The sequence below is a fragment of the Sorex fumeus genome, unplaced genomic scaffold (assembly GCF_029834395.1).
Source record: "Sorex fumeus unplaced genomic scaffold, SorFum_2.1 ptg000051l, whole genome shotgun sequence".
In the NCBI taxonomy this organism is placed as follows: domain Eukaryota; kingdom Metazoa; phylum Chordata; class Mammalia; order Eulipotyphla; family Soricidae; genus Sorex; species Sorex fumeus.
This window is the reverse complement of record NW_026606108.1, coordinates 27,012,020-27,034,128: the sequence shown is the minus strand read 5'-3', so window position 1 is coordinate 27,034,128 and position 22,109 is coordinate 27,012,020. Positions and strand designations below refer to the sequence as shown.

General features: G+C 41.6%; 1 protein-coding gene across 1 annotated transcript in view; it reads left to right on the top strand.

The window, feature by feature from the left end:
• The window catches only part of MARCHF3 (membrane associated ring-CH-type finger 3), a 177,633-nt gene that overhangs the window by 118,032 nt on the left and 37,492 nt on the right, over positions 1 to 22,109 (top strand). Inside the window, exons 2-3 of the mRNA XM_056124354.1 lie at positions 13,697 to 13,940; positions 17,940 to 18,144. Coding sequence (XP_055980329.1) covers positions 13,753 to 13,940; positions 17,940 to 18,144 — 393 coding nt within the window. The 5' untranslated portion in view covers positions 13,697 to 13,752. The remainder of the gene's footprint in view (positions 1 to 13,696; positions 13,941 to 17,939; positions 18,145 to 22,109) is intronic.

Genomic DNA, 22,109 nt, shown 5'->3' with positions numbered 1-22,109 from the left:
CACACTTGTGACACCTTCATGTACGTCTAGTAAATAATGTGAAAGTCTCCAGGAACTGAGTGACACCAAGTGGTTTGTGCCACAAGAAGCAAAAGAAGGGATATTTTAGAATTAGTCTTCTGTTCCTAAGGAATTAGTGAATGCGTCAATCTTGAAAGGAATGTTCAGCCTAAGGGAAGACTATCTCTGAGCCAAAGACAAGAGTTAGATGCCAGAGCAGGTGAGAGAAACTTGCCTGGCTTTTTGGTAGAAAAAAGTGCTATAAGAGGTCAGGGACCTTGGCTATAATTTATGTTCCTTTAAATCATAAACCCAGTTCTTTGCTGTGCAAGAGGAAGAGTTAGTTATGAAGTGTGATTTGATTTATTTTGATATCCATAAAACCAGGTGGACCTTCAAAAATAATGTAAGCAGTCACAAAAACCACTCAATTACCATAGGATGTTACTAAAGCACCAATTTGTTACTCTGAAAATTGACAAATAAAATATTTTAGCAGGGATTAAGCCTTTTCTGCTGGTGCAAATTGTGTTCCAGGATTACCAGATTGCACTAGTCACTGAAGGAAATTTTTTTAATTAATTTAAATTACTCTGTATCATTCCAATTACTATGATATACAAAGTTATTCATTATTGGGTTTAAAACATGCAATGTTCCAACACCAATCCCACCACTAGTATGTGTCTACTTCCCTCCACCATTTTCCCCAGCCTGCCTGGTCCTTGACAGGCACATTTTAAGTTCAGTTGTTGCCATTTGGGTCTTGTACTTTCAGTGTTTTTGACTCAATGATCTAGCTATTTGCATATACCATTCCTCTATACCACTGACGTTCCTGAAGCACCTGACTCTTGTCTCTTTTACCTCCTATCTCCTTTTTATGAAGGAAAATTCTTTAACTAAGAATACTAAATATGGACAGGAAATTAGAATTAGAAAAGGATAATAAATCGGTGTGCCCCCCAATGAAATCATTGACTCAAGCAACTGTCATCTCTGAGTGTAAGCAGTGATCAGACATTGCCATGAGATTCACGCATGTTTCTGCCACTTATGAACCAGTGTTGCTTCAGAGTCTAACTTTTTTTAAATGTTTTTTATTAGTGAAACTCCATGAGGTACATTTGTAGACTTACAAACTTAAGTGCTTGGGTTTCAGTTATACAATGATCGAGTACCCATCCCTTCACTAGTGCCCATTCTCCACCACCAATGAACCCAGTAGCCCTCCTACCCCCCTGCACTCCATTCTTCCCACCCCACCCCATCTCTGTGGCAGGGCATTCCTTTTGCTCTCTCTTTTCTTTAGGGTGTTTTGGTTTTCATAGAGGTATTGAGTGGCCATCGTTTTCGGTCTATAGTCTACTTTCAGCAAACATCTCGCATCTCGAGCAAATCCTCCAAACACCCTTTACTTGGTGTTCCCTTCTCTGTCTGGTCTGCCTTTTCTCCGAGCATCTGCTGTCAGCTTCCAACCCATGAAGCAGACCTCCTGGTACTTATCTCAACTATTCTTGGGTGTTCGTCTCCCATTCTGTTGCTTTATATTCCCCAGATGAGTGCAGACTTTCTACGTCTGTCCCTGTCTTTCTGACTCATTTCACTTAGCATGATACTTTCCATGTAGGACCACTTGTATGCAAATTTCATGACTTCATCTTTTCTAACAGCTGCATAGTATTTCATTGTGTAGATGCACCAAGTTTCTTTGACCAGTCATCTGTTCTCGGGCACTCGGGTTTTTTTCCAGATTTTGGCTATTGTGAACAGTACATCAATGAACATACAAGTGCAGATGTCATTTTGACTGTATGTTTTTCCTCTCTGGGATATATTCCCAGGAGTGATATTGCTGGGTCAAATGGGAGCTCAACTTCTAATTTTTTGAGAATCGTTCATACTGTTTTCCAAAAGAGCTGAACCAGTTGGCATTCCCACCAGCAGTGAAGGAGAGTCCCCTTCTCCCCACATCCGTGCCAACACCAGTTGCTTTTGTTCTTTTGGATGTGGGCCAGTCATTCAGAGTCTAACTTAATCACTCTGACTATTGAGTTTCCAGAAAATACGGGAGATGAAAAACAAATTACAAGGTACCATGATGAAACAAAGAACTTGATCATTGATACAGGGCTCAAGGGGAACCCTGTGTGAGTTTCTTCAGCAAGACAATGAAAAGGTGAAACTGAAAGAATTTCAGAGACATTAACAACCAAACATTACACTGTTCAGTTGTTTGTTGGATTTTTCAAACTGATGATCAAAGATTGTTGAGACAAAGGGAGAAAATTGAATCCGGTTTGGGCTTTATATGATGCCAAGGAATTTTTAAGTTTGTTAATTGTAGCTTTGTGGTTATATAGGAAATGTTCATATTTTTAGATATTCACACCCAAATGTGTAGTGATAATGTGGCATAATTGCTGGTATTTCTTGAAGGAAAAAAAAGAATCTTAATAGGATGGAAGGAAATGAAAGAAGGATGAAAAAGAAAGAAAAGATGAAAAAAAGTATGGCAAAATCTTAACTAGTTGTTAGATTGGGGTATGGAGATTGTATGGGTTTACTGTAGTGCTTTCTACTAGATTTTAAGTTTTTATAAGGAAAAAAATAAGGAAGACATGGAGTGATAGTAGAAGGGCTGAGGCATTTGCTTTGCATGAAGCCAACCCCACTTCGATCCCTCATATGATCCCGTACCCTAAACACAGAGCCAGGAGTAGTCCCTGAGCATTGCCAGGTGTGGCCCAACCCAAGTCCCTCAAAAAAAAAAAAACCCTTAAGTAAAGAATAACAGTTCTCTCTCTTAGAGATGGTAGGATCTGTAGAAGCTGTGCTTAGAAAAAAAAATTATCTGCAGATGACAGATTTGGGGAATTATTTTCTTATATTTTCTTATTTTTTTTAAAAAAATCCTTTATTTTTAAAATCTAGTCTCGTGAGTGTGTGTGTGTGTGTTAGTAACTAGAAGCAAATTTCATTGCCTTACGTCAAGCAGTTGGAGGGAACTTTGGGAAAGAAATAAGTCTCTGGTGAGAAAGTGAGTGCTGATCTTAGCTGGAATAACTTGCTTTCTTCAGCATCCACAGTGGCTGGTCTCCAGGGACTTATCTAGCTACATGTGTTTTTCACATTTATTAGTGAAATTGGAGATTCAAGACTAAAATATAGTCCACAGGAACATTGTGTTCATTTGTGACACACTAGAGATTTTTTGGCCCATAAAGCAAATGAATGAGCTCCATGGGGGTATAACTGTTATTTTCACCCTGGAAGGCAGTAAAGACCCATTGTATTTATTAAGCACTTAGAGAATGGAAAATGAATAGGACTTTGGAAATAGAAAAATATTCTCACACTATTTCTATTAATGGTGTAATTTTTTATCTGTTCTAAAGGGAAACTACCATCAGATGAAAATTTAAAAGTAAAGGTAGACCTCTGTATAATAATCAGTGGTTTCATCTTGCAACCACCAAGTAATTAAACTCAGTGTCAGAATAAAGCTGTTTTGTTTCAAATAGGCTTAATCAGGTTAAGAAATGTCCACATCATTTTTTAGCAGAAATGCTGATATTTGACTCAGGACCTTCTGAGTGGCTGAGAGACCTAGAATGTTCCTGTAGGGACCTAGCCCTCCCTGTAAACTGATGCCCTGGAGTTTCCCTAGCAGGCTTCCCCACTCTCCCCTGGTTGCGGGGGAGGGAGACAGGAGCCTGGGACTCAAACTAGAAAAAACAGATGAAGCCTATATATACCAGGTATGAACTGTATAGGATGGAGGGATCCACGCCAGTGCGGAAAATCATGCCACCTGATCAACTGAGCCAGGCGTCAAAGGAGCAACGCAGGAGAGTGTGTGCTCTGATTAGACAAAAGAATGTCTGGAGGTTCCTTTGAAGGGAATATCTAAGTGCTTTGCACTGAAGTAAGAAGGAAGTAAGAAGAAGCACATTTCTCATAAATTTCATGGTCAGTGACAATCCAGAATATACAATTGTGAAGAAATTAAGTGATAACATGATCTCTGTCAAGTGTTGCTTTTTTCTAGTGCTTATTTGTATCTATACATTGGGGGTCGGGAGTTGGCCTCATCTACAGTGGTGCTTGAAGACTACTTCTGGCCCTGTACTCAGGATCACTCCCAGTAGTGCATGGAAGACAATGTGGTCCTGGGGATTAAACGAGGTTTAGTCAATGTAACATGAGTTCCTTAATCCCTATACTATCTCTTCCAGTTCCTTGTTTGTATATTTTGATGATTTTCAGACCTGGACCCATTTTAAGAATAAATAAATAGAATCTCCGAGTTTTTATGTGTTGGTGTGAGTGTGTGTAGTGGAGGGGCAGGAGGGCAGGTCTAAGGGCCTAAAAGAATCATCTGAGGGGCATTTCCATGCTTTTCTTTACGTTGTTTATACAGAATGTCAAAGCAGATGATAGCCATTCTGCTACCCCAAGTTGTTTGCTTAGGAAGATGGGAGGGTAGCAAGGAGGATTACAGACTAAGAGGGTGAGCTCCCCAAGAGAGCCCAGAAATAGGGTCAGAAAGAGCCTCCTTTTGTTATCCTGCTCCAACCCATGCTGTGAGATGACCCTATTACACTGTACAGTTGTGGGTACACACGAGACCAAGCGCCATCCCCCAGCCTACCCAGACCCTCAGTGTCAGAGAGAGGAAACCAGACAGAGTGCCAAGTATTCTCCTCCATTGATAAGAACTGGATGCAGTTCAAAGCCCAACTTCCCTGATTCAGTCAGGACTCTTACATTGTTTCCCCTAAAGCTCTTGAAGGGCCCTTAAATACAAAGCCAAATATATACAAAGGTGATACAGAAACATCCAGAGTTCTCTCTCTACCACATGTAAAAGAGACATGGAAGACTTTGGTTCTATGAAGCATGTAGCAGGGAGGCCACTAAAGACAAGGCTGAACAGCAAAACCCCAGCTTCTGTCTTTGCTCCACAAATGTCTGTTTCTTGGCAAGCTGAGTTACTTTAGTTATCCTTGTGTGTAAATTGAGAGTAATGCAGACAAATATCTCCTGGGAACTCATGATCCTGTAAGTGTTGAAGGGAAGCTTATCCCACCTGCAGCTTCCAACCGCGCAGAATACAGAGCTTGGACAAGTTGGAACCTCCTAGTGGTCTGGGTGAAGTGCAGATGGGGAAAGCCTGAAAAAATACGCAAGCACTTGAGTTTATTCTAGGGTGCAGGAAGGATTAAAAAGAATCATCACATCAGGGGCTGGGGAGATAGAATGTAGGTAGGGTGCTTGCCTTGTATGCAGCCATCCCTGGTTTAATCCCTGATAACCATATGGTTCCCTGAGCCCCCACCAGAAGTAATCACTGAGTGCAGAGCCAGAAGTGAGCCCTAAGCAACACCAGGTGCAGCCCAAGAAAAACAAAGCAAAACAAAAAATAATCAGCACAGCATGGGCCAGTACATTATGGCATGCTTTACATGCAGGAGGCCTTGGTTGATTCTTGATACTGCATGGTCACTCAGACCACAAGCAAGTAGCCCCCAAACATAAAGCCATGTGTGCACCCCCACCACCACCAGAAAAATAAATAAGTAAACAGGGACAGGGAAGTAGCTCTGCAGTAGAGAACTTGCCTGGAATGTTTTAAGATCCTGGGTTTCATCCCTGGCACCACAGGAAGAAAAAAAAAAAAGAATTAGTACACCTGTATCCAGAGTTGTTTGTGCTACCCCAAATGGAATGAATCCCAAAGCAACTTTCTTATTGGTAGTCATTCACTCATTCACTTGGATGCTGGTACAAAATGTTTATAAGCCTAGTGACAGATCTGGAACTTTCAGTTCTCAGAGCATATTTTGCTCTCATTTGTAGCTAAAATGTTTTCCCTGTTGTTAGATATGTGATTTGTACTTGTCATACCTTTATGTTGAACATGCAGCTATTTGGCACTGGGCATCCTAAGTTCTATTTGAAGATGCTGCTTTGGAGGGAGGCCACATCCAGCAGTGCTTTATGGACCATGTGGTGCCAGGCATCAAACCCAGGACTCCTATGTTCAAAGTCTGTGCACTCCAGTCCTTTGTATGATCTCCCTTGTCCTTTAAGATGCCAATATAATTTCTGATTTCCAAGTAATTCCTCATAAACATGTCATCATATTTTGCCTGCTCCCTCTATTTTTCACATTTCAACTTTTAAGCCCCTAAAAATCATCCCTGTAGTTCTGCTTCTCAACTCACTCCCCAGCCTGGCAGGGCTCCTACATGCAAGAGAACCACTGTTATTTATAAGTGTAATTCAGCTAGGGCTGTCTTTGAACACACAGTGTTGTTGCAGCATTTTTAATTGCCATTTTCATCTATATAATTAAAATTAAATGAAAAAATGAATAGCCTCCAAATTCCAAACTAATTTCATGAGTACTTCTTGAGGGGGAAAATATGTATAAATATGATAATTGTTATTTGATTTGCCTTCAGCAGCAGAAGTAGAGGATTTTACCTGGCTGAAGATAAAATATAGTAATTTTAAATGCAAAAAAATTAGTCTGATACTTCTTGTGACTGAGAACCAAAATTAATAAGATGAATAAGAAATAACTCTGAATATGGCTTGCAAGCAGCACCCTGGAACTGTGTTACACTCTCTCCCCATCCAGCTTTGCTGGTCTGCATTTGGTTTCGTTTGTTCTTTCCTTTGATTCGATATTGGTATTTACACATTTTGTAAGAGAAGGCCATTACCTACAAATTAAAATATCCTTCATGCTTAGAATTAGTCACCTACTTCACTGCTCTGTGAGTTAACAGCAAGTAGAACAAGGGAGAGGGAGAGGAAGAGAGAAAGGAAGAGAGAAGTGTGTGGCTTTTTTTTTTTTAATTCACTGGGCCAGTCAGTGTTTCATTCTAGAGCTTCAAGCACCTGATGGACATGTTTGTAAAGACTTGGATGGTCACTTTATTTGGAATGACAAACTCTCCGCTCTACATAATGAGGTCAGTGAAGCATCCAGAAAAGAAATGTATAATTTGGTTGCGTGGCTCTGTAAGCACAGCCCTGCTGCAGCTATTTAAGTTTAATGAAGCAGCTACTTTGCCGCTCCACACTCTCAGTGAATAGCCTCCTTGGCATGTTTTTGAGAAACTTAAATGTTGCTGGTAATCATGTCCCAGCAATCTCCTTGGGAGCCTTTATGCCCTGTTCTCAAAAGAAATATGCTGCTTTTACATGTTAATAGTTTTGAAATTAGTCATTTGCTCTATTTTCATTGGCAAGGAAGGTCAGTGTGTGATTTCTTGTCTGCCTTCATTTACTATGAACATTTAGGATACTACTCTAAGTCACTTCATCAGCCATGCAGTGCACTGTCTGGTTAGACCATGCCTGAGAAGCTGATGAAATGTTCTATCAAAGAGCATTCCTCTTCTGAGGCTGTTCTTAGAATTCAAAATCTTAAAGTCTAACTCAGAGGAGAAAGGACTTTCTGGACAGGCCATTATTGCTACTTTTTCCTGTTTCTATCACCAACTAACTTGTTTCTCCTATTCACTGGTCTCATTAGAGGAGACCTTGCTCTTTCAGCGAACTGATATTCTTTTTGAAGCAGATTTGTTCAAGTAAAGCCAAGGTTATGCTTCAGAATTCTGGACCAGTATTAATGAGGCGCAACTGAGTGAGAATAGTAAGGCTGCTAACCTTCCCATAGTTCTGCGTGCTTATTCCCCCAAATCTAGGGCCTCAGATAGTTTCCCCTGAATTAGCAAGGATATAACTAGTAGAGTTCTTCAACTTCCACAGCCCCAAAGAGGATGTGGGGAACACGCACAATGTAAAGCAGGATACTTAAGCAGATATTGTAAATCTCTGGTCCCTGCACCACTAGAAACTTTTTAGGATTAGGTAGTCATTCCTAAAGAAATATCTGTTTGAATGGATGAATGTATAGATGAATTTGCTTTTTTTTAATCAACTTTGTTGACCATATCTGGTTGTAGAGGTGACACAATCTTACACAAGACTGCACCTCCAAGTCTGTGCTTGTTCAAAACACTGCTCAGGCAGTTCAGAGTGTCAAGTTAGTGCAATTGGCACACATGCTCTTAGACTTTTTTTTTTACTTGTAAGCCCTATGGGTGATTTTTATACCAAACCTATATGCCAAATATAATAGATTCCTTCCCCGAGGAGGAATTTAACTTTAGATTAGATTTAAGTTAACTTGGCATTGAGAACAAAAAAAAATTCTAAGAGAAGGCCTGCAAAAGCCAGTTGTGTTTTTATTCTCTAGTGTATTTGTCACCTGCTAGATGAGCTAAGATAGTTAGTGGTTGCTGCAATAACAAATAGACTCATGTCTTAGGCATAGTTGCAGCTTTTTATATTATCTCTTCATGCAACCTTTCATTGAAAGAATGAGACCTATATTTGCAACTTTCAAGGACAGAGGGTGAGGGAAAATGAGAAGTGTATATGCAAAGAAGAGCCCCACTTTGTATGCCACAACCACAAGAGGTGGAGTGGTACCTGAGCCTAAGTATAATTCAAAAGGTGCAGTGTCGCAAAAGTTGACCAGCCGTAGAAGAGAACAGGTTTAGAAGACAGAACCAAGAATGCATCCTGATAATTTATAAAAAAAGAAAAAAAATTTATGAAAAAAAAAGAAGAATGCAGTCTGGGACAGGAAAAGTACAGTCATTAAGTTTAATGTAGTTTGATCATTGTCTAACTGAAACCCAAACACAAAAATTTGTAAGTCTACAACTGTACCTCATGGTGTTTCACTAATAAAAATTTTTTTAAAAGTTTAATGTAGTGAGAAAATGTGACTTGCTCTGTTTATGCTCTTTCCCATTGGCAAAGCACAATTGGGTATAGTCTTACATTGTCACTGTCACTGGCCTCCCGTTGTTCATCGATTTGCTCGAGCGGGCCCAGTAACGTCTCCATTGTGACAATTATTAACTGTGTTTGGCATATTGAATACGTCACGGGTAGCTTGCCATGCTTTTCCATGCAGGTGAGATACTCTCGGTAGCTTGCTGGGCTTTCCAAGAGGGGCGGAAGAATTGAACTCGGGTCAGCCATGTTGGCCACTTGCAAGGCAAAGCCTTACCCACTTTGCTATCGCTCCAGCCCAGTCTTACATTAGACCTTACTAATAACCAAGTAAGTTCGGCTCAGGAAATACTAGCTAGTATCCAAATATTAATTAGTCAGGAAATCTCAGCAAAGTCTGGGAGGCTAAGTCATTTACTCTGGTGAGTTGTTGGTATTGAGGGGAGAACATAGATTTGGGTGTCCTGTCTCTAGAGACAGAGCTTACTCCCTGTAACTCCATGATCTTCATGGAGGTTGTGAGGACTGCTGTGGCAAGAGGACTGCAAGGTCAGCAGTTTGGGTCCCAACTTTCCCCACATCCACTGGATACATCCTCATGATGCCAGATATGTTCCTTTGGAACTCATTTACCAATTATGTGTGTTCAGACACACATCATATTATCATGGCAGCCTGGTTGGGTGTTTGATTTCATAAAACCAGTGTTCAAGCCTTTAGTAGACACAATTTAACAGACTGGCCTTTTTACTTTAACAATCATCTGCTCTGACTTCTGTTCAGACCCTGCATCCTTTTTGATTCTCTCCCTCTTATCCACCTATTCTCACTTTCCCACAGTGCACAGCTGAATTTGTCCAGATCATGTTTTGTTCCCCTGAGAAAGAAACTATACAAGGTGTCAAGCCTAACCTATAAAGTATCCATCCATCCTCCCAGCACCATTGGGAAATGTCTCCTTTACACTGATGCCACTCTTTCCCAGTGTTGTGTCATTATCCTGAGAAGTCAACAGAATCCTTGAAGGATGAAGAGGCAGTGGTATGGATAAGAACACAGTTGAATGGTGCTCGAATTTTTGCAGAAAGATCCATGTGCTAGACTGAAAAACCGACAGCTCAGCTCTTTCTAGCATCCCCTGCTGCAGCCTGCTGTTTTCCCAGGTGGCTCTGAATGAGACAGGAAAATACAGTGGGCCATTTGTCACTGCCCCAGGTGCCACATGTGCTTGCCAATTGGTGCCTGCAGCCTGAAGGCCGCTCCTGTCTCTGCCTGCAGAGAGGCTCGTGGGCTTCCTTTGGATGTAGAATTGGGTAAATGTGTTTTCTCTCTTTCTCCACTTGAGTCAGTGATTCAGCCCTCTGAGGCTGGAGACAATTCAACCTTCATCACCTTGTTAAAAGGGGTATATTTCCTCCCACCCAGTTTTTCAGTTTGCATTGTGCTCTATTAAGAGGGTCAATGTCCTTCCTAAACCTGCATAGAAGGACATTCACATTGCAATGTCCTGGTATGGTATGGGTGTTTACTAGCTATGCTGGAGCACTGTTTTGTGAGTGCTGGACTAGACTAGTATGTCAGTCAAGTCAGAAGTTGGATGTAAGCTTCTGTAAGGTAGCACAAGTGATAGAGCCAGGGCTTGTGTGCAGAAAAAGGCCAGGCAGAAGTATCTTTTTTCCCCTTAGCCCCAGCTTGGTGCCTAACATCCATCAAGAATAGAATGATGTTATCAGATGGCTGATAGCATTTTACCCTTGAGACAAAAAATATAGTTTCCCCTTAAACAAGGTGGGGAGAAAGTCACCCACTTCCCCTCCACACCACCACCAACACACACACACACACACACACACACACACACACACACACCTCACTGCCAGTTGAAGCAATGAATCCACACACAAGGAAAAAGATCCAGATCCAGATGGAAGTATACCCACATAAATCAAATCCATGTTGCTCAAGAGTTAGCTATATATTATATATCATCAAAAAGTGAAATTACAGGAATAGAAAAAATAATAAACCTTATTTTTTTATTTTTTTTATTAGTGAGACATCATGAGGTACAGTTGCAGACATACAAATTTTTGTGTTTGGGTTTCAGTTATACAATGATCAAATACCCATCCCTCCACCGGTGCCCATTTCCCACCACCACGAATCCCAGTATCCCTCCCACCCCCCATACCCCCATCCCACCCTAAACCTTATTTTTTAATTGCAGATTTATGTCATATTTCAAACCACTGACTTTGATGACGGATTAATCTAGGTTATAAGTGAATGAACTTGAGGACATTAGGTGCCTGAATGATGTTTTCCTTCACTGAAGGTAGACTAACTAGTCCCAATCTCATTTTCACACTCTGTGCATCTTCCCTACCTCCTTCCAGTTCCATCAAGTATAGGGAGGGAGTATTTGGCCTTCTGAGTTGGAGTTATGCAAAACCCAAAAATAGACTCTTAGAGTGCAAGCAGACATAATGATTCCATGCAGCAAGAAGGTCACTGTGTCTGCTTTTGCTGCCAACACACCCCTGGCTCTTAATCTATGGTTGCCTTGTGAAGCAAAAGAACTGTGCCAGGAAGTTACATTTTGTGACTGTGAGAATTTAAAATCATGTCAATGAGGTTTTATGAGGGCAGGCCAGGAGAGAGGGATTAGGCACATTTTTTTAGAAGACAGTCTTTGAAGATCCTTTGTTCTGTGGTCTGAAAGCCACTATAACTCAGTTTTTTTTAATTAAAAATAAAAATAAAATAGATCTCTCTGGCCTCAGCTACAAATCAGCTCCCCTGATAACTCTGCAAAAAAAAATTTAAAAGATATCCAGTACAGTGTATGGTGGTTATCTGAGTGGTGGAATTATGAGTGAGTTTATTGTTTTCTTTGTGCTTGTCAAACTTTTTATAGCAAGTATACTTCTTGCATTGTAAAATATAAGAGATGGGACTTAAAAGATAGTACAAAGGTAGAGCACTTGCCTTGCACGTGGCCTCCAGAGCCGATTAGGTGTGATTCCTGAGTGCAGAGCCAGGACTAACTCCTAAATACCACTGAATGTGAAAAAAAGAACAGAAAACTTCTTAATAAGCAAAATTCTGTCAGCTTTCTGTGCTCATGAATTCTCAGCATCTATTGTCGCCAAAGTCCTAATCATGACATAAAAGGAACAGACGGGCCTCTGCCTCCCATCAGGTCTCAGACTTGAGCTACCCCTGTAGTCCCGTCTACATTCCTTGGTACTTAAGGGCTCCAGGAAGAGGCCAGGTGACCATGAACCCTGAGAGGACTGGTGACAACCAAGAAGGACAATAAAGGGAACATGTGGAACGTGACAAGCCAGACACCTCAACACAGGAGAGGATCCTGTCCATATCCAGTTGTCCCCTACAATCAGACTGGCTTGCCATGTACTGTGAGCAGGAAAAGAGTTAGGTCCAACTCATCTGGGAACATTTCCTCCCCAAAACACCCACTTGATGCACATTGTTCTAGAAGCTGGGAAGTTCCTGAATTCCAGGCCTTAAAGAGTCAAAGGAAAAGTACAAAGTAGAGTCACATATATCTAGGGAAAAAGCAACCGTTTGAGGAATTCAAAAAATCCTCTGGGGATTGGAAGAGGGGGTTGTTTAGACTTGTGGCCTTGACCACCCAGACTGGTTATTGACATGAACTCAGCTGTCAACTGATCCTGTTGCCCGATGAGCCCAGACGGTGTGGAGCTCAGGAACTCACACTGGGCAGAAATGGCCCATGTGGCCCATGAAACTGTCATCTCACCTTTACACATAAATCATTCCTCCTATTAGTTTCTCCAATGGCCTCTATTTTTTTCATATCACATGCAGACTATTATTTCCTCACTCCATTGGATATGAACATTTTGAACATTTTGATCCCATAGGGACTGGGATCTGAATTCCTTGAAGTCTGTATGATAGACTATGTCAGGGAGGTAAGTCCCTTGTTAAAAATGGATTCCTTTTAATGGGTGATGGAGATCTCATTCATCGTGTCTTGCATTGTCCTGTATATTTCTCTGTAATTATCAGGGCCCCTGGACTGTAGATGGTACTCAAACAGTCAAAAACTTAGTGCTAAGGTCTTTATTATAATGCCTATTAGGAAAAAACTACAACAGGCTAAGCAAGCTCATTGCTTCATGAATAACTTTGCTTAAGGCAAGGCTAAAACAGGTTAACTTTGAAAGGAAGTTTATTTTCAAGATATATTAAGTAGATAATTGTATTAGAGGACACAGATATAGCAAAAGTCAGAAAGGTAATACATGAATTGAATGATTCATATTTGGCAAATTGTGTTCTGGAAGGGACTGCTGGGTCAAAATCATTTTTGTTTTTCCTTTCTCTTTTTTTAATCTTAGTATCTCCAAATGAAGCTGCATGGAGAATAGATTGCTTACAAGAAAGAGTAGTTGGGAACAGTTTTAATAATGAATCTAGTAAGTTTCAGAGAGTGTCAACAAAGACTTATTGCTTCTCCAGGCCTGAGCGGGAGAATTGCTTATCTTGTCGTCAGATCCGGCTTCAGAGCCATCATTCCCGCCCTTCTTAGAGAGCAAGGTTCCTTAATGTTATGTACCCTGACATGCTAGCTGTCTTGTTTAGAACTGCATCCACTATTTTGTGTGTGTGTGTGTGTGTGTGTGTGCGCGCGCACGCATGCGCATGCATGTGTGCCCACACTCTTACAGGCGTGCTAAGCGGTGGCAAGATAATGTGGCACGCTTAGACTACCCCTGTTATTTATATTAAATAATGACATGATGATGTTGGTGGCCTATAATTCTCCCTTGTCTGTTAACCACCTAGTCCAAGTAAACTGTTTTTTGATCTCTCTTAGATGGAAATCCTGTATGAATGTGGAAGCCATTAGCGGAGTAATTGCTGTCTGTTACCATGACAACCAGCCGCTGCAGTCACCTGCCCGAAGTGCTGCCAGACTGCACCAGCTCGGCTGCGCCTGTGGTGAAGACTGTGGAGGATTGTGGCAGCCTAGTGAATGGGCAGCCGCAGTATGTCATGCAAGTTTCAGCCAAGGACGGGCAGCTGCTGTCAACAGTAGTGCGGACTCTTGCCACCCAGAGGTAGAATCCCAGTTTCAAGAACTGAATCTTTAATTGGGCCAAAGGATTCTTTGTCAGAGGGAAAATGCTAAAGGGGTAATAATTAGTGCTCAAGTCTTTTTTTGTCAGGTGAGAGGAGTCCTGGGTAAAAGAAAGACCACAAGTTTAGTAGTCGCTGTTTCTATAGCAATGGGTTTTAAAACTATAATTCATGTTCTTGAGTTTTCCACTTAAAGTCACACTTTCAAGGAGCCAGTCCAGGAAGAATTCTGTTCCACAAGAAGCAGGGTAGCTTGCTTTAACATGTGTTATTTTGACATTGCTACAGTAATTACATTCTTGTTGTCTCTGGGCACTAACAAAGGAAACTCCTAGTTAGAATAGAATGAAGGAGGGAACTGCTTTCAGAGGACCGAGCCAAAGCCATTAGATTTGTGAGGCTAACTTTGGAAGGGTCATTACTGCTGAGCCTGCTAATGTGCATCACAGATGGCGGACCTGTCCGGGCTACTTCCAGAAGAATCTCTTCTTTAGCACATCCCACTCGGGGCCTTTTCTGTTGTTCTTTCTTTGCTTCCCTTGGGCATTACGGTGATCATTAATTCACATCTGTTCTATGAAGTGTCATTGTTAAAATCCCCACAAGTTGTCTTCTTTGAGTGATGAACCAAAGCAAAGCTAGAGGCTCTGACCATCCAAAGAGGGTTTCTCTGGGCCAGCAGTTGGTCCTTGGTGGGGCATGGGGCCTCCTGTTGTTGCCCAATAGCAGACTGAGAGCCACATACTACCCAGCCAGTAGTTGCTTCTTAGCTTCACCAGTTTCCTTTCAGAATAGGCAAGTGGGACTTTACCCTCTAACTGTAAACTGTGTAGCAATATAGAATTTGCCCCCATACATTGGCACTCACAGTTTTTGGAATTCAGTTTATTTCTAGCTGGGGTTCAAACCCAGCGCCTTACACACACAAGGCAAATATACAAGTACAGAACTACTTCCCCATCCTAACACTGACATTTCTGACAACGATTTACTGGGTCCATCATTGACACCTTAACCACTTACAATTCAGACAAGTCCCTCAGGGGTCATTATATATTCCAACACACAGCTGCAGCAGGACTGCCTGCTCCACCACAGTCTGAATGGGGTGGCCTTCAGATAGGGACACACCCCTGCCTGTTGTAAACTTTGTCATGTGCCATCAGTTCTCAACCTGTGCAGATCATAAAAAGAAAAGAAATGAGGGGAAAGTCAGTATTTTTTTTCCACCTCTCTAAGAGCTTCTAACATGACCTAATTGGTTAGGACATGGAATATAGTGATGAGCACATTGCTCCTCCGGAACTGAGAATAGGGACTGCATGTGTATCCCTTATCCTTGAACTATCAAACAGCTCATTCCATCAAGAGAAACAGGCTGCAGAACTTAAATAACTGAGAGCTGTGAGCTTGTGTGTTTGGGGGCGGGGAGTGGGGGGGATGGGGCGTTTTCACATTTCCTTCTACCAGGAAGTAATGCAAACCAGCAGAAGAATTTGGAGTTTTTATTCACACATGGTCCAATATGAATGGACGATGCCAAGAATAACAAGAAAAAAAGTCTATTCTTTCAGCTTTTTTTCCCCAGCCCCTGAAAACATGTGGGTCTTATGCTGGCAAGTGGGGAAAGAATCCTTCCCCACTTGCCAGCATAAGACATAAGTAAAGACATTTACTCCATATTGGTCCTTGTTCTAAACTTCTCATCTGGACTCTTCTCATCTTCACAGTCACCAGCTGAGGAAGATACCATTCACTGTGTCCATTTCTGAAATGAAGAGAGCAAAGTACAGACATCAGGATATTTACCCAAAGTTAGGTGACTGGAAGGCACAAAACTTGTACTTGAGGCCAGGCAGATGGGCTTCCAAACCTGCCTCACCAGCCTACACAGTGTCCCTCATGAAATATGCAGGAGAGACTTTTCCAAACCAAAAGTGGAGTGCTACATTGAAGCAGCCTTCATAGGACACACTCATACTTGCTTTAGCATCTTTGGTGTCGCAGAGATCATCCCAGAAAAACTCCCAAGGTGCACCCTTCCTCCCTGCTCTGTGTTCTGGTACTGTGGGACAGCTTCAGGATTCACTGACAGTCAGTTCATTCCCCTCCTTATTAAAAAAAAAAAAAAGCAATGAAAGTAAGTTCCCTCTGGATATAGATCCATGACCTGGCCTGGTTCGAATAAAGGACCTGCTGTGTCTCGGAACTACAGTTGGTATCATTTCAAAACAATTTCTGTTCTTATTGACATAGGATTTTTATTTCAAGGATGGAAGCCAGGGCCTCACACATGCAAGTTACATGTGATATGCACCATTGAGCTACAAACTTAGCCCCAGTAAAGTGATTTGTGGAGGGAGGTTTCTGGGAATCCCACGACCTCTCGTATGTAAAATATGTGCTTTTTTTAAAAATTTTTTAACATTTTTTATTGAATCACTGTGAGATCACTGTATCACTGTCCTCCCATTGTTCATTGATTTGCTCGAGCAGGTCCAGTAACATTCTGAGACTTGTTACTGTGTTTGGCATATCGAATACGTCACAGGTAGCTTGCAAGGCTTTGCCGTGAGAGCGAGATATTCTTGGTAGCTTGCCAGGCTCTCCAAGAGGGGCGGGGGAATCGAACTCGGGTCGACCATGTTGGCCGCTTGCAAGGCAAACGCCCTACCCGCTGTGCTATCCTCCAGCCCATTGTGAGATAGACTATTACAAAGTTATTCATGATAGGATTTCAGTCATACAGTGTTCCAACACCCATCCCTTTATCAGTGTACATTTCCCAGCACCAATGTCCCCAGGTTCCCTTCCATCACCCCCCACCCCTACCCCCAGTCTGCCTCTATGGTAGGTGCTATTCTTCTCTCTCTCTCTCTCTCCCCCCCCCCCCTTTTGGGAAATTGTGGTTTTCAATATTGATATTGAAAGGTTATTGTTTAGCCACAAACCCAATACCCAAACGTGGATTTCTTTTTTTTGCTTTATTTTTTTGTGGTGGGGCCAATGTTGGCAGTGCTCAAGGCTTACTTCTTGCTCAGGGATCAGTACTGGAAATGTTTGAGGGACTGTTTGTTGTGCTGGGGCTCAAACCAGAATCAGCCACATATAAGGAAACTCCTTTAACCCCTGTATTATCTCTACAGCTTATTAAGAAGAGATCACAGACGCTTTTCCCCCTTGGACTTTGGGTCACCCCTATACAAAGGATTTTGTTTGTTTGTTTGTTTGCTTTGTTCTGGGCTATATCTGGTAGGCTCAGGGCTTCTGTCTCTGTGCTCAGGGATCACTACTTACAAGGCTCAGGGGAGCCTTGTATATGGGGTGCTAGGGATTGAACCCATGTCAGCCACATACAAGGCAAACACCCTGCTCACTGTACTATCTCTCGGGCCACACGAGGATTTTTTTTTTCTTTTTAATTTTAATTGATAGTTGCTTGAGCAACATCTTTTTTCAAGACAAAAATAACTTGTTCATTTTTTCTTACTCTGGCTTTGGGCCATACGTGGCTGCTTTAATACACCCCCATTTCTCCATTTCGGCAAAATTTCATGCTCAAAAACCCTGGCAATCTTTTGCAAACCATACGCCCAATAAGAGAGAGAGAACAAAAGGGAATGCCCTGCCACAGAGGCAGGGTGGGATGGGGGTTTGGGGGGAGGGATAATGGGATCTGTGGTGGTGGGAAATGGGCACTGGTGAAGGGATGGGTATTTGGTCATTGTATAATTGAAACCCAAGCACAAAAATTTGTAAGTCTACAACTGTACCTCATGATGTCTCACTAATAAAAAGAAAAAAAAAAAACCCTGGCAAGTTACCCCCACTGCCAAGACCAATGTACATAACAATTTAAAGCAGGTTTTTATTGAACAGTTGTCCCTGGTGGAGAAGATCCAAAGGACACAGCAGAGAACTATGCACACGGCCCTAGTCTCCAGCCCAGTAACCTACAGCCATCCCTCCTTCTTTTGCAGTCCCTTCAATGACCGGCCCATGTGCAGGATCTGCCACGAGGGAAGCAGCCAAGAAGACTTGCTTTCTCCATGTGAATGTACTGGGACCTTGGGGACAATTCATCGGAGCTGCCTGGAGCACTGGCTGTCATCCTCAAACACCAGCTACTGTGAACTCTGCCACTATAGGTTTGCAGTGGAGCGCAAACCCAGACCATTAGTGGAGGTTAGTAATTGGGGCACGTCCTGAAAACTTAGCTCTAATGAGCAAGTGATGTCTGCTTCTATGCCAGTATCCCAAACCCTGTGGAGTGTCACTGGAATGCGGTAGTGACTCTGTGTGTGTGTGTGTGTGTGTGTGTGTGTGTGTGTGTGTGTGTGTGTGTAAGAGAGAGAGAGAGGGAGAAACAGACAGACAGACATACGAAAGTCCCTCACTGACTTACTCAAAAACCATCAGTAGAAAGGCGACCTCCATGAGGTGGAGGTAAGAGTAGGGAAATCAGCATGGGGGAAAAGGGAATTTTATAGATTTGATCACCATTTTTTATCTTTGTGAAATGGAGAAAACAGATCAAACACTTTTCTCTGTGAACATCATCTGCCCATCATGAAGCAGCTGATAATTGGCATGAAGGTTGTATATTCTGAGAGTCCTTCATGGAAAAAATTAAATAATTAATCCTGTTTAAAGACTATATTCTTAGACTATCTCAGTTTAAACAGCTCTATAACCTTAGGAAAGTTACTTTAACCTCTTGGAATTACTATAAAGAGTTAAATGAGTTAATGTTTATAAAGCACTTAGAATAATACTGGGTACTAGGTACAAGGGTTTCAGTGGGGGGGGAAGAATCCTGGGAAATTAAACATGGCTGTTTTTTTTGGCTAATAACCTATTCATATTAGGATCTCTTTTCTTAAAGTCAGTACTGTCAACACAAATATTAAAATGGCAGGAAAGGTCTTCCCCTGTCTGCTGTGGGGAGGGTGCTTGCCTTGCACACAGTCAACCTAGTTTAAATCACTAACACCTCATATGTCCCCCACATCCCCCCAGGGGTGATCCTTGAGCACAGAGCCAAGAGTAAGTCCTGAGCACCAATGGGTATGACCTAAAACACAAACATAGTTTTTAATTTAATTTAAAATGGCAGATGGCACAAGAGAATAGAGCATATGCTTTGCATGCAGGAGACCCAAATTTGATCCTTGCTCCCCTTAGTCCCCTGAGCACCACCAGGAGTGACCCCTAGCAACGCACTGCCAGGTATGGGCTGAAAACAAAATGATAGCAGGACATTTTCACTCATACTTTGGGAACAACAAGATTCTTCTTTAGACCCAGAGTCTGGTATTGTATTAGAGGGGAAAACTGGGATGAAATTATTCTTTCCTGCTCTCTTTTCCCACGTTCTATCAGTCAATAAAATATTGAGCCCTAAGCACTGCTAGATATAACCCTGGTGGCCTCCAATATGCTGATGTTGATCAAAACTATACCTCAGGCCCTAGCATTGACCTGCACCATAGGATCAAGTATCTGTCGGAGTGTCCTTATTCCCCAAGCATTGCTGGAGAGGTCCACCTCCAAAAACTGGATATTGGGACAGCAAACTTTCTGATATTATGAGCTAGAGCAAGCTGGAAGGCAAAAGATACTGTGCCCATAACCAGAACTGCAATAATCTTAATTTAGCCAGCAAAAGTTTGGCCTTAAATTAGAGCTAGAAAAAGAAGCCCTGTCTGGAGATGATTCAAACTAGTGTGTTTGCACCTCAGCCTTTAGGCTCTGGAGAGGTCTGTATATGCTTTCTCTTAGTTTTGACCTTGAAAATTTCATCAGGACTCATCACTGTGTTTTAACTGTGACTTGCTTGCCAAATGGCACAAAATTTATTTGACTTGCCCCAATAGACGGTGCTTTTTTAAGACACTGGATCAAGCGACCTCTTAATTTAGCTGTCTTGCTGCTTGACATTGGCTTTCAGAAATTCATATTTTAGAGTACCCATCAGGGGGTTGGCCCTATGCCACAGTCATTGGGATTTCCATTTCAGAAGTTCTCTGCAGAGGGGAAAAATATAATTAACTACGAAAGGAGATGAAGACTTCTCAAACCTAGTGGCAAAAGTTAAAAAGAAGCCGGTTTCTCCTTTCCAGAAACTTTCTGGAGCCTCCCCAAATTGATGTTGCAGCTTCTCCAGGGAAGCTGGCTTCCCAGAATAGAGACCCTGTTTTCAGTGGGCTGCATCCAGCGTCTGCTTTAGTAGGCATTCCTGGTAATGACTTGTATTGTGAATAGATAAAAAAAAAAAAACACAGTGTTTAGTTATGCATAATATGTGACAAAAGAGAGGAGGTGTGCAGTCATAGCACACATCTCAGATAATGTGTCTGTGTTTCCTCTCACCAAGGAAGCATACCCCCATACCGAGGTTTCTTCAAAGTCATCTATGTCAGGCCACATAGAGACTCCAGCATCTTAGACAACTGTCATTAAACAAGGAAACAAGGGAAATGACCTTGAAAATGTGTGAGGTGCTTGCAAGATTTAGGACCTCACCTACAAAAACTTCCCCCAAACGGTCACTGGTGGTGAAATTTTCATTGCACAAATGGAATGTGACATTTTTCAGAGTTAATGATGATTGAACAAGTTAAGAGTGAAAGGCAAAACTCCTCAAGCCGGGGGAGGCTAGCCGTTTGATCATCCCATGGTGAAATGAACTAGCTGTTTGACCACAAGCAATAAAAAGAAGTTGTCTTTGGTTTCTCAGCTAGAGGACAAATGAGAACCAGGTGCCTACAGATTTTTAAACAAATAACACCACTAATGGACTTTGTTCCTCTTACCAAAGGGTAGTTTTCTTCATATTCTCAACATTTTTACCTCTAGATAAATGAATCTTTTTTAGTAAGTCAGCAAAATCTGCCGATTTGGCTAAAGCATTAGGAGTGTTATTACTTTATTTCTCACTTTCACTCTTTTAATTGCTTTAATCATTATTTTATTTACCATTTGTATCTGCCTACTCATTAAAGCAAGAAAGTTCCATAACATTCATTAAAAATCAATGTGATAATAACTCTTGTTGCTAGAGGAGGCAGTTGAAAAGTCATTTCTAAATTGCATTTGTCAGCATCCAGACATTAAATGGGTTGAAATTGCTTTAACACCTCAGATTTCTATTCTTGAGTAAACTCTCAGTCTTGCATTTGGCATAACCAAAGACCGCCCCCTTTCTCTGAAACCAGCACGTGGGCATACATTTTGAACATGTCAGGAACCAAAACTGGTCCCAATACACTGTCCAACAAGGAAAGTATTTGCTCTATCATTAGTTCCCCCTCCAAAAAAAAGGTATTCTACTCTTACTAGCTGAATCACTGGACTGGCTTTAATTAGCACCTTCAAACTGGGTATTTATCTGCCTATTATCACTGATGATCCAGATGGAATAGCTCAGTTTCTCTTAGCTGTGATATAGAAAGAGATGAACTATGAGTTCTTCAATATATCTTTGGTCTCTGTAAAACTAAAAGTTTGGTGCCAAAAAGCATATCCTACACTTATACAAGTACATTGTATCATACAATGTAAACCTCAATTAGTAGACTGTGTGTGTGTGTGGCATGTTTGTATGTGCATATCTATTTAGCTACCTATGTGGCCAGATTAAATCTTGTAGTTTATTTGAAAATTTATTTGATTATTTTATACCCTAAATATTTTCTTAGTGGTAAGTAAGCCAGAACAACAGGAGCTAGTTGCAACCCAAGAAACTACATTGCAATCATCTAGAGCAGTATTTACCAGCCAGGGGCCAGATGACCCCATATGCCCACAGAGGGGCCTCAGATGAAAATTGTTTTGATGAATGGCATGAGACCTAGGAAGCCAATCAGTAGGGCAAGGAAGCTCCCTATCAAAAAACAACTTGAGAAATATTGATCTAGAATATTTAGAAGTGGGTGGATCTCTTCTATTAATTTCCATACGTTTCATGAGATCAGCATCCAACTAAGTGAAGCTTGAAAGAAAAGGATTCAAATTACATGTGACAAAAGGGGAGTCAGATAGTTCACATATACTTTTGATACCTCCATTCCATTGATAACACTTCTCTCCTGAAGACTACATTTTGTTGTTGTTGATGATGATGGTGGAAAATGTACCCACTGGCAATT